This window comes from Urocitellus parryii, chromosome 3, assembly GCF_045843805.1.
Source record: "Urocitellus parryii isolate mUroPar1 chromosome 3, mUroPar1.hap1, whole genome shotgun sequence".
NCBI lineage: Eukaryota > Metazoa > Chordata > Mammalia > Rodentia > Sciuridae > Urocitellus > Urocitellus parryii.
Genome location: NC_135533.1, coordinates 40,124,322 through 40,137,843, shown reverse-complemented (window position 1 = coordinate 40,137,843; position 13,522 = coordinate 40,124,322). Strand labels below are relative to the sequence as shown.

At 33.8% G+C, this 13,522-nt stretch overlaps 1 protein-coding gene across 1 annotated transcript in view; it reads right to left on the bottom strand.

Annotated features, from left to right (window-relative positions):
* Foxp2 (forkhead box P2) overlaps positions 1–13,522 on the bottom strand; it is a 544,876-nt gene that overhangs the window by 55,850 nt on the left and 475,504 nt on the right. Inside the window, exons 7-10 of the mRNA XM_026408891.2 lie at positions 8,692–8,829; positions 7,375–7,569; positions 6,770–6,772; positions 5,686–5,860 (exon numbers count right to left, since the gene is read on the bottom strand). Of these exons, the coding sequence (XP_026264676.1) occupies positions 5,686–5,860; positions 6,770–6,772; positions 7,375–7,569; positions 8,692–8,829 (511 nt within the window). The remainder of the gene's footprint in view (positions 1–5,685; positions 5,861–6,769; positions 6,773–7,374; positions 7,570–8,691; positions 8,830–13,522) is intronic.

Genomic DNA, 13,522 nt, shown 5'->3' with positions numbered 1-13,522 from the left:
TACAAATTGTGATATTACCATGTACTTTCCATTTTTCATCTTAAATTTCACATTTTGAAAAACTACTATATGCACATAGACAAAACAGCTAAGTCACAGAGAAGAGTATATATTGTAGAAGCAAATTTACCTGCCAGCCCTGACATCTAAGTCTCTAGCTCTCCCTTCCAGAAGAGAGACCAGTTTCTGGAGGATCCTTCAGAAATCTGTGTGCTTATTTATAACCTGGCAAACCTAATATATTTGTTATTTATATAAACAATTTCTGAGACAATGCCCGTCTCTGACATGTAGGTTTAATGAGAGGTGCATCAATTAAACATTTTGTCCAAATGCCAGATTACAGGTAGTAAAATTAGGTATTTGATTGGAAGTCAAACCCAAGACAATTATCTCCACCAAAGGAACTTTGGGGAAACAAATACCACTGATATATTTTAAAGTGATCTTAGCACAAAATATTCTATAGGTTCCATTTTTAATATTTAAAATTTTATTATGAAAATATTCCTCATCACGATATCATAATGTGCCTAAGCTGACATTCCATTTTGGAATCTTCCTCCTAATATATGAAGAATTGTCACATAAAAACTTTGTAAAAAATACTTATAAACTAAATGGAATCAAATCCATATTAATGTTATATATTCCAGTTCACTACAATACAGTTTTACAACAATTGGAATTGATAAAATTTTATCTTTATCTTTCTTATTTTCTCAAAAATTAACTCAGTATTTCTCTATGCATTTAATTATTTACAAGTTAGTTTCCATACATAAATTTTTTTAGTAGCATCACAGGCAACCTTGTAGAGTTTCATTCTGCAGTGATAAAAGTATATTTAAATTCAATTCACTGATGGAGTTTTAGTATATAAAGCCCCCAAAGAGATTTTTCCTTCAAGTTATAATAAAAAACTTCCTGGTATTTGAACAGGAATACTATGATGGTAACAAAAATTCTGCATGACATATATTGTTCATACTGCTGATGCTATTATTACCATGATCATGTGTAACAGTGATCTATGTAAACACATGATCTCTGACTAAATAGAAGATCCAGGATGCCAGAAGTGGTGACATGGGCAGTTGGCTGTTAGGCTTACATAGCAAAGAACTGTCAAAGTTAAAGTGCTGATTATGGCTGAATAATGAGGCCAAAGACTATTTTCAGCATATTCTTAAATGAGCATAAAGGACATTATTCTATTTTATTTATTTAGTTTTTAAAATATTTTTAGCTGTAGATGGACACAATATCTTTATTTTTTTATGTGGTGCTGAGAATTGAATTCAGTGCCAAACACATGCTAGGCAAGTGCGATACCACTGAAATACAACCCCAGCCCACATTATTCTGTTTTATTTCAAAAGAGTTTATTTTCTTTATTATCCAATAACCCTCTGATTCCAAGCTCATCTAGTTGTATAAGATATTAATTTAATATAGCTCTGACTAGAACCTACCATTGCCTGTTTGGTCCTTCAGATATACAATGAAAATTAATTCTTTGAATAACTTAAAAACTTAAAATCTGTAAAATGTTGGAGTGAAATAAGATTCAATAGTTGCTCCCCCCTCCCCCCCCCTTTTCTTTGATATTGGGGATTGAACCCATGGACACGTAACCACTGAGCCACATGCCCAGACCTTTTATATATTTTATTTAGAGACAGGGTCTCGCTGAGTTGCTTAGGACCTTGCTAAGTTTCTGAGGTTGGCTTTATACTCACAGTCCTCCTGCCTCAGCCTCCCAAGCTGCTGGGATTACAAACATGCACCTCTGCTCCAGGCCAAATAATCCTTTTATTAGAGTATCTGTTCCAAGACCTCCAGTGGATGCCTGACATTATGGATAACACTGAATGCTATAATTAAATGCCTTTTCAATCTTAACTAAGCACTTACCATCCACTGTGGTCATAACTTTCATTGTTTGAGGTGCAACAGAAAACTAGCATGATTTCTTTTTTTCTTCTTCACAATTTCATATATAGGAGATTTGTTCTTACTGTAAGTCTTAGGAACCAACAGAGGATTTTTTTCCTTCCTTCATTAAGTTGAGAAGTTTCCCCTTTTCACTTAAAGGAAACACTACAGTTCTCTGTGGCATATCTGCATTGGTAGCATCACTATTCTTGCACTTTGTAGAAATTATTAAGTAAGCATTAATTGAACATAAGCACTGCAATAATGTGCCAGTCAGTCTGATAACTGAGAGGGTTAAGTGGCTAATGGAGGAGGGTACCTTGTAGACTATGGATATGCTGCACAAAGCTATGATTTACATTCTAGATGGAGCAGAACATGATGGTGTGCGATGTCATCATCTACTTAGAATAGGGAGCAATTAAAATCTCATGAATTGTTTATTTATGGAATTGTCCATTTGTATTTGTGGAGTGTAGTTAACTGTAGATAACTGAAATGGAGAAAAGCAAAACTTTGGATAAAGGGGAAATACTGGGTCATAGTCAATGTGTGACTATATTGTGCATTAGGATACACAAACCTTTTCCTGATGTTAGAAACATACTAAAGTCTAAAGTTCCTGCCCAATTTCCCATTTCCTAACCAGCAGTATATGGCACCAGGTCATTAAAATATTTCACTAAATTAAATTACCAATTAATATATAAACTATGCTATCCATGTATTTAGTAGCTTTATATCACCATATTATTCAAGGTTGCTTTGCAAATCTACCTGTTTTGATTTGATTCCTTGTACCTACTGTCACTCTATATAAAAAATATAGAGATGGTTATTTAATTACATATTATACATTAAAAGTCAATATTCTAAGAATACTCATGATAACTTTAAATGCTTAATATTTCAAGTAATTTGTGTTAAAATATTTACACTATATAACTTTAGAGAAAAGTGTCTATAAATTTGCTCCTCTATCAAAATTATGTAACTTTATTCCTGATATTTACATATAATTTTTTATACTTTTAAAGTAACCTTAAGAAGTTGAGATAAATCATGGGGATAAACAAAATATGATATATTTTTAAGAGAAAGAACACCATCCATCACTGCATGTAATTCCCCTTTGATTTTATATAACTTTTACTCATGGCTAATGAATCAACCACTGAAAAATCTAGGGCAAAGTGAACTAAGAAACTAATAATAAAAGTGTTCTAGGTAATTTTACCTGAAACAAACAGTAAGATACAAACAATTCAGATAAAAGTGTTCATGATACTACTACCTGAAATTACCAGTAACTAAGAAATGATTGAAGGTTCACATTATCCAATTGTTGTTTCTTTACTTTTCCCACTTCTGGTTGTGAGATTCCAACACAGTATGATAACATTGTACTGGTCCCTCTCAATCTGTGGGGGATTGATTTTAGGACACCCAAGGATACTAAAATCTACAATGCTGGAATCCATTACTTAAAATGGTGGAGGATCCACTTATATCCTACTTACTGTATACTTACTGTATCTTCACATATATTTCAAGTTATCTATAGATTGCTTACAATTCATAATATAATGTCAAGGCTGTGTAAGTAGCTGTTGTATTATATTGCATAGGGAATAATGACAAAGGAAAGAAGTCTGTATATGTTCAGTATAGATGACATTTTCTTTCAAATATCTTTGATTCACAGTTTGTTGAGTCCATGGACAATAATCCATTAATGCAGAACCCACAGATGTGGATGTGGAACTATATATTTCTTTAGTGTAGCTGGTGTGTCTGACGTGCTCTGCCTATTTGATAGACAGGTCTTCATGGTGATACAATTCACATTTAATCATCTAAACCGTATAAAACATAAAGATGACCAGTTTGTGTAGATTACTTGGCACCAACAAAAACACTGGTCAGTCAACCAACTAAAATATTGTCCCTTCATTTATTTAAATGGATTTATTTAAAGTATAAACATTCTGTTCAAACCAAACCAAATTTTGCTTTCAGATATGCTTTCTTTTCCTAAATGTGGTCTGTTCTTTGTACTTTATCTCTCATATATCTTTTTCAGAATAGAAGTCAGGGTTATGGGGAGGAAATAATCCTACCAAAAGAATACTCATAAATGAGAAAAAAATTCCTGTTGAAAATAGAATGATTGTATCATAATAAATGTCATTCTTCAATGAGATAAGTTCACTTGTTTTTGAAGAATGTAGCCAAATATATTTTAAATAATTTCTACTGTTTTTCTATGAACACATATTTTAAAATTTCTTGAAAAGTTTAAATGATTTTACTAAATTACAATTATGGTAAATCATGATTTCCTATGTGGAGACCCTCACATTATCAGATCCCAAATACAGATCATATTTAATTATTTAACAAGATAAACTTGTGGCTTCTGTTTACTGTAGTTTGTATCAAAGAAATCCATGTTTACATTTAATTAATTTATAAGCACCTTGCTTTTCTCCCCTTCCTAATTTGTTCTCAAATTATATTAATAATCTGTGCATGGACAATCCTTACTATGATGACCCTACAATTTATTTCAATTCTTCTAGGAATAACTCAGAAAAGTATGTTTTGTACCTTGTTTCTCTTTTGCTGTTTAAACTTTATCTTTGCTGATTTCCTAAGAGTATGTCAGTCAGATGAATTCGAAGATGTGAAATCAGAGGGAATTGGGAAAATAAACCAAGGAATGGTAATTTGATAAATAAAAAGGGGAAAATGGTAATGTGCCACAAATGATGACCATGTGCACTTCAAAAACTGACTTTTATTTGCCTAATTTAATTTTTTGTAAATGTAATTGTTCTTGCTTTATTTCAGAGTCCCAGAGATTCAGCAAAATGTGTGGTGAATACTACAACACGATCCCCTCTGTGACAAATACAACTGAATTGAATTAAAGTTCACACTTGGATTAATGTTTGTTCCAACAAAATGCAAATGCTAGTGAGACTATATGTTTATGAAGTTTGATGAGATATGACTTCTACCTGAATTGAGAACTTTAGCACAGTCATTTGCTCAACATTATTTCTCTATTTCACTTAGACTTTTTCCCCAAGAGTTCAGACTCCTGCATATACAACAGCACTAGAGTACATTCCAACTTTTCTTATAGTGAAACAAACAAACAAACAAACAAACATATATATAGCTTCTATATCAGGCCGCCTTTAAAAACTCTAATTCCCACTATCTGTATAAGTAATAGTAGAGAAAACAGGATTGATTTAGTCCTACGATATAAGATGGGGTTACACAAAGCATAACTTGGAAATGTGGTCTATAGAAATACATAGTTTCCCTTTTATATGTGGGTATTTCTGTATAAAGATGAGAAAATTTTTCTTATCAGTTATCCACCAAAACTCATTTTCAACTCACTTATGTTAAATGGAGTGCCTTCCCAGTAAACCAATCCCCAACTGACCCCCCTCTATGTTCAGTAGTGGTTGAATTCTGATACTCTTTTATTTTCTGCCCATAAGAACAACAAATACACATTTAATATCTAACAAAACACTGGAAAGCAGTTTAACTACACATCTGAAAGCAGTATACGGGAAGATGGGTCAAACAACCACAATAACAAACGATGCTGTAATAATAAACTTGAAGGCCATAAAAACAAAATTTCTCAAGGTATAAGACAGGCCATGGGATGGTAGAAAGTGCAAGACTAGAGATGAAGTGTGCACAACATTTTGTCTGTACCTTGAGGCAGCGACTGGACGGGAAGCGCCGCCTGGCCAGGTGGAATGGAGATGAGTCCCTGACGCTGAAGGCTGAGCAGATGCTGCTGCTGCTGCAGTTGTTGCATCTGGAGAAGCTGCTGCTGGAAGACAAGCTGCTGGGCTGCCAACTGCTGCTGCTGCTGCTGCTGCTGCTGCTGGTGTCAGAAAACCCAACCCAGTAAACAGCAGGGAACAAGGTCTGCACCAACTGCTCACACACTGAGAAAGGTATGCTCCTTTCATTGCCCTGTTGAGTTTTTGGTCATTCCATGGTCAAAGTTCAGGGACAGAATGGGAGCAGGTTCTAGATTTCAGTTGCCTTTCTCTCAAATATTAAACAGCAGCAGAGAACCAAGGAACTTGCATTGAGAGTATAAAACAAGGTCTAGGGATAGCATATTTTAACAGAGGTTCAGACTTTTAAAAATCAGCTTATTACAGATGATAATAAATTATCAAAACGAAAAGAATAACACTTTATAGAATTGCTCAGCTTCCACAATACTCTGTTTTGTTTTTCCAACTGAATAAGTTTGATCTGCAGAGGTGCATATGTCTCCAGTGATCTATTAGTAAACTGGGTTATAGCCCTCACAGGACAGGCCTGTTGGCTCTCTCTGTATTCCTCTCCTCTCTTTTTGGAATATATTAAAGGTAGAATTATGTTCAAGGCAAAAAAAAAAATAGTGCCCTTATTATAAGGAAAAGTATAACTTCCAATTTTGTGAGGCATTACAAGACAAACCAGAGTTCTTTGGACTCGGGAGGCTATGAGATGGCAGTCACACTTCAGAGGAAGACAAGCTGCTGTGGAAGACCTTTCCTTTTTAGTTTGGGGAAAAGAGAAACTTCTGATGCGCTCACTGGAAAACAGACTGCATAATGGAGCAAGTCATGTGGATTGCCCAAAGCCTCCGGAGAAATAAGGGAGCAATTTCTATTCTGTAGTTGATGGCTGTCTGAAATTCTATTCACAAATCCAAACAGAAACAAAGCCTCAGGAGGTCACAACTGTTTCCTGTACGTTTGCATAATGGGCAGCTTGAAGACAACAGCCCTGATACCTGCTGATCAATTTAACTACTTCAACATGTTTTGTTTGTATTATGTTTATATTTGATGCAGTTTGCTGACAAGTGCAAGCTAGGCCTGAGAAGCCAGCTTGTCAGTTTGATTTATGAGCATATCAAACTGTAACTTTCTACTCGCCACTCCAAACCTACAGTAGCAGTTCATTAATCAGGGGCCTGTGACTTTGAAATCTGTGCTCAACCAGTTTTTCCTCTTGGTTCTCCACCCCCAACAATGGGCTAAATTTGCATGCATGTTTCCTGAGCTGCACCACTGAGAAAAATAAGGTTCCCTCACCAACTTAGATTCTTAGTGAGCACAAGATAATCAGCACTTTGTCCACCACACAGCTTGCTCTTTGGACACTGATTCGTTAGTGAACATTAGGCAGCAGCTTTGGATTGTGGCTTTCCCATGCTACAAGAAAAGGGGAGCAGGAGAGTTCTACTGTCACTGTTATTAAGCTCAGTAAAAATATATAACACTCCATCTTTGACAGCAAGAGCCTTGTTACAGAAAGATCTAAGATTCTCCCTGTCCCTCAAAGCCCCTTCTCAACCTCATACTTTTAGCTATCAATGAGATACCTGGATCCTACCTCTTTTGCTTGCTTGCCAGGGTGCTGCTGCTGCTGCTGCTGCTGTTGCTGCTGCTGCTGCTGTTGCTGCTGCTGCTGTTGCTGTTGCTGCTGCTGCTGCTGCTGCTGCTGTTGCTGCTGCTGCTGTTGCTGCTGCTGCAAAAGCTGAAGATGTAACTGCTCTTGCTGTTTCTTGTAAAACTCTTGTAGTTGTTGCTGAATAAACCATTTTGACTTTAATAAATAAAGGCAAAAGTTTCATGTATTATAAATCTCCTAAACTCTTCTAGACTGGCACATGGCAGAGTAGCCGTTAAGATTCACGAAAAACAACAACACAAATGCATTGTATTCAAAGAGACAGCTCTACATACATTTTTTTCCCCAAGGCAGCTCTGAAACTTTCCAATCCAGAATCCAAAAAATCCTAAACAAGAGGGTATAGAAAATCTGTATTCTAAAGGGCCAGAGCCAAATTAATGCCCTAAATTATTCCATCTGAAGTCCTACTAAGCATATTAAAAAAAAGGTTCTACTCTACAACTTAAAATAATCAAGCTAGCTCCACAAAGTCAGATTCAATTTTTATTGGAAAAACAATTCATTCCGTCAGATGGTCAGAACAGTGTCAGACTTAGAAATTTAGTAACTAGCCTGTCGTCATCAGCACAGATAACAGCAAAGTAATTAACTCTGTAAGAATTTAGGTAAAGCACACTATTTTCTCTATGCTGAGTGAGTTTACAATATAAAGTCAACTTTATATATGCACAAGTCTCCAATAAGGCATATATTAGGAACACTATTTTTATTATTTACAGAAGATGAATTTCATAAACTTGTGGCTTAGCCTCCTAACAATTCTAATAAGTAGACTCTATTTAAATAATGAGCATATTTTGAAAAGGAAAATTTAGGATGGCACTTCTTTATGTCAACAAAATGGTCACTTCAAATTTCATATTTGTATGAACTCACTGGATTGTTAAAAGTGTTAAGAGTTTTAAAAGCAACAATTATGTGACGTTTATCTTTGCACATCTTTGGGAGGTTTACAAATCAAGTTATCTAGGCATATGAATACATGTTAAATACTGATTTATTCCATTTTTAAAGTATCTCTCTGCTCTGATTCTAGACTTTAATAAATTTAAAAAGTTTAAGGAATCTAATTTTCTGACTCTGTTCCACAATTAAGATGCTATATTTATGTTCTAGCATGCTGCTAGGTGTGCCTTTATGTGGAGACCAAGTGGTCAAATATGCCCATTGCACTGTCAACAGGGGTGTACACCTCCTGAGTGGCGCTAGAGCACCACAGCAGGTAACCCACATTACCTGCTGCAGCATGACTGCCTGCTGCTGCTGGAGAAGGGCCTGGAGCTGCTGAGGAGACAGGACTTGCTGCTGAAGGATCTGCTGCATTTGTTGAGGGGTGATCACCTGGGGAGTCATCATGGCCACTGACACGGGCACCTTGCAGAGGAAGAAAGGGAAAGGGAGGTCATGATCAAGTGCCTGTTACCCTACTTCAAACCATACATCATTGTTCAGAAGCTCTTCAAGCACTAATATGGCCAATATTTTTATATATTTTAAAACTATTTAAGAAAAGCATTTAAAGTATCACAGCATTTAGCTGCTAGCTTTCTGGAGGCATCATAATTCATCAGACTCCCACTCTCTACTCCACATCTCTTATGTAATATGTGAAGATGTTTGGGTTTGACTAGTGTACTTAAAAATAAACAACTTCATGGCACTGTTCTCAATATTTCACAACTTATCAATGCCACACTGGGGAAAAGGGAAAAGCCTTTTGAAATGTTTTAAAGGTGTGATTAAAATGAATAATAAAGATTAAACAATTGGAAATAATATGCATATATAAAATATATTAATTAGTAACAAGCATATGTAGAATATACTTGTTTTACACAATCACCAACTTCAAAATTGTATATATACAGAGAATATACAGTACTAAAAAATGAGCATATGTAACTCATCTAGGAGTATTTATGGATACATATCTATCTGTGAAGAACAGCTATCTAGAGAGGTCCTTTAAATGAGGAATCAAGCCAGTATTCTAGTTCCTTCTTTAAACATTTTTTTATTTCAAGCAACTAACTTGATATCACACACTCCAGAAATCTAAAGCGTATTCAAAGCCTCATTCATTAAACTGGGAGGAAAAAAAAAAAAAAAAAACATAGTTTAAAGTTTCTTTTTGACCATTTCCTTTCTCTTAAAAGTTAGTGAGAATGAAAACACGAAAAAAGAAAAGGAGCAATCAGAGAAAGATAAAGGTAAAAAGAAGCAAGGAAGGAAAATACAGTATAGAGAAAAGCCCCAGAAGGGAGAACTGGGAGAAGATGGGAAAGGCAGAAGCCCTCAAGAGAGTGCAGCCCAAGGTGCATGCTCAGTTCACTCAGCGGCTCTGTGGGAAGCACTGCTCTACTAACCAGCATGTAATCAAACAACTTGTCAATGTGCCAACTTTGCAACCTTTGAAAAAGCAATCACTTTCTTTCCTAGAAAAAACAATTCACTTTTACTGTAAATAAAAGCAAGTATTTATATAAATAACTTCTCTAGAACAAATTTATGGGATAGTGTGTCTTTGAAAATAGAAAAAGATTAATAGGCATGGTTCACAATTTATTTTAATAGTCATTATTAATGCAGTTCAAACTTTTCCAGTCTAGACTTTATGCTATAAAGAGAGGGGAAATTAATAATGAAAGCGAGGTTAGGATTAAAAAAGAAAAACGAAATCCAGGGTGGATTAATTCCTCTCTCACACAAAACAACAAAAACAACCTTTATATTGAATACTGAAAAATAGCTATGTCTTCTTTTTTCCTTATTAATAACTTGAAAAATAGATGAATTAGGTCTAATTTTGTAACATGAGAAACACTACAACAGAAGAGAATTCAGTGGCTTTTTAAAACATTCCTGGATTTTTTTAAGAATATACAGAAATATATATATATATAATACATAAATAACTTTCTGAAAAACTCACAGCTTAGCAATATATATATATATACATATATATATATATATATATATATATATATATATATTCTACTTATTATAATAAAAAGCAGTGGTTGCCCAAGTGTTGTGCTATTTAAAAAATCTGATTGTCAGTTTATTTAATTACTTGTTATTTGATAAACAGACTGTTTAGAATAAGCAGTTTGGAAAAAAATATTTATCTAGAGATAAAATTTTTCTTCCAACAATCATCAATCTCTTAATCTCTTCAAATAGCAAAGAATGAAACAGAAATGAAAGGACAGAGAAGGACAGGTTAAAATTTTAAAAGGTGCTAAAACAGATTAGAAATAGACAGAAAAACAGATATAAAGTATACAGATTGATGTGAAAATCACACATATGTGTATAACAATGTACATATAAATATGTACCCCTCTATAAAGTTAATCATTGGATAAGAAGCTTGTCAAATCTAATGCTTTCACTTAATTATCTCTTATCTACAAATAAATGTACTTTATGTACAGTAATCACAAATGAATTTTACAGGAATAGTTCTATGAATAGATACATGCCATAATACATTGCAATTTTATAGTTCTATTTCAGCCTATGCTGTAATTTGATAGTATTATAACTTGGTATATGAGTAAACTTAAGCAAAATATCTACTTTTGTATTTTTTTTAGTTCATAAGACCTTTCATTATGTGATTTTAATTATTTTTAAAGGTTAAAATGATTTGTGAATACCATACAAATAGTAGTTATTATATATATATATATATATATGCATATATATATATATATATCAATCATATATATCTCCATCTCCATCCATCACATCATGGCCATCCTGAAATCATATGTATTTAGTGCTTTGATGTGTGTAATGTGTTGCAAATTTTAAGCAGATTGTGGCTGTCCCTTTAGGAAACTATCACCTAAAACAGACATAAAGATACACCAACTAACATACTACTAATTGGCTCTCCATTTTCACAAAACATACACACACACACACACACACACACACACACACAGATTAATGTGAATCATATAGGTTAGAAAGCAATGGTACATTCCTGAGGAATTTCAAACATTATAAATAAGCCAATACTATCACTAGTTCATCCAAAAATAAAAAAAAAAAACTACCATTACTAAAAATATAAATTGTCTTAATAAATAGAAATTCAGGGTTTTTTCCTCCAACAAATGTTAATTATATATTATATGTAGACTGCTCCCTTTGCCTTGTTTGCAAATTATAATTTTTAAAATGTAGAACTCCATTTTTTGGTGATAATTTTTAATGACACATTTTCTTTATTCCCTTTTCATCACTTCTGTTATTGACCATTGCATTTCTTTGCTCCACAAGATACTCTAGCAATTGATAAAAAAAGAGAGATGAAACTGAGTACATACAAAAATATTTAGAGATTATAATACTTATTAGTATTGAAACAGACAAAACATCATTTAAAAAAATACATAAATAACTTTCTGAAAAACTCACAGCTTAGCAAGTACAGTGTTAAACTTAAGAAAATACTTCCCATTAGCTATATAATTGGATTCATGCCAATACTCTAATGAGAAACCAATAATCAGATGTGTGATATATGCAGGAAGGGAAAATTTATCTCAGATCTTTCAGGTGATAAGGCAAATAAAAATCCAATGGGTCTGCCATCAAAAGAATAGCTGATTTAGAGTGAACGTTCTAATGAATACCATAATCTGATGAGTCAACTTCAAGGGCTAAGGCAAGAAACAGAGCCAACACTACAAGATTTCTGATTTTTTTTTTTTTTACCTCCTCATAGTTACTTTTTGACAGATACAACCTGCCATAGTTATGAACCAAACAAGGGTTCCATTTACCTTTATGTATTTTCTTATTAGATAATATTAAACCAAAACGTAAATGTGTCACTCTGTGCACCAAGAAGCCCTGAGTAATTGGACATAAAGATTGAGTTATATTTATGTAATGAGAGGGAAAATTCTAAAACTGTCTTGAATGAGTCAAATGGGAAAAGTAAAAAAGAAAAAAAAAATTAAGGGATTATCCTAGAATGAGTAGGTGATAACTTTAAAATATTTATGTTTATAAATGTGTTTTCATTGGAATTTTATTTGTACCTCATTGAAAGGGTCAGAAATATTATTAGGAGACAAAGCAAAGATCATGACTCAGATGAATTTAAAGAGTGATTGCAGGAATTATAAAAATGGACCCACATTGTTGTTTGACATAAGTACACTTTCTTCTTTATAATTTAGTTCAGTTGGAACACTTCTCAAAGTGTTGGGTTTGCATATTAAGTGCATCACTTAATTAAACATCCCAATTATGTGTGGGTGACTGGAAAGGTTCTTAGCATAGTGCCATTCCAATTCCTTCTTCAGTAAATATGAATTGGAAATAGCAGTCACAACCTGTAGAAGAAGGCAACAGAGAAAAACATTATGTTCCTGTTCACAGGGTCTGCCAACTACTAGCTCACAGAATCCCTTTAAAATCTGTGGACAAAGGGAGTCCTGACCACCTTGCCTTGAGACTTTAAAAAAAAATAGTAACTTTTAGGATTAACTACTTGTATCTTCAATGCAAAAAGGGAATTCATGTTACAGTCTCTGCTCCCATTTTAACAAACCATTAACAAGAAATATCTGTTTGTACCTTCTTGATAAATTTCTTCTGCTCACTTCTCTACTATATTCATATCTGTGGTTTATTTTAACAAAAAATCTATCATATTGAATTGCTAGCCTTGGTCCAAATTCAAGACTTGGTTACACGTATAATGTCTATCATAATAATAGCCTTTCAAAAGCTTCCTGGTTTTATAGTATTAAAAAGAACTGACAATGAATTGAGTGGTATTTGTAAGCTTTTCATCAAGTACTGAACGGGAGTATTTAAAGAGATCTGGAATGGACAGTGCATATCGCTGTTTAATACAATCTTAGCAGCAGGGAAATAGTAGGACAGAAACGACAGAAAGCAGCACAGGGGAGTAACAGACACAGATCCCTTTTAATCATGGTTCATTACTGTGTACTTCTACTATTATCTTAAGACACTAGTTTTAATTTAGTATCCATTTAAATACTTCGATAAAGCAAAGTGTTTTTTGTTGTGGGAC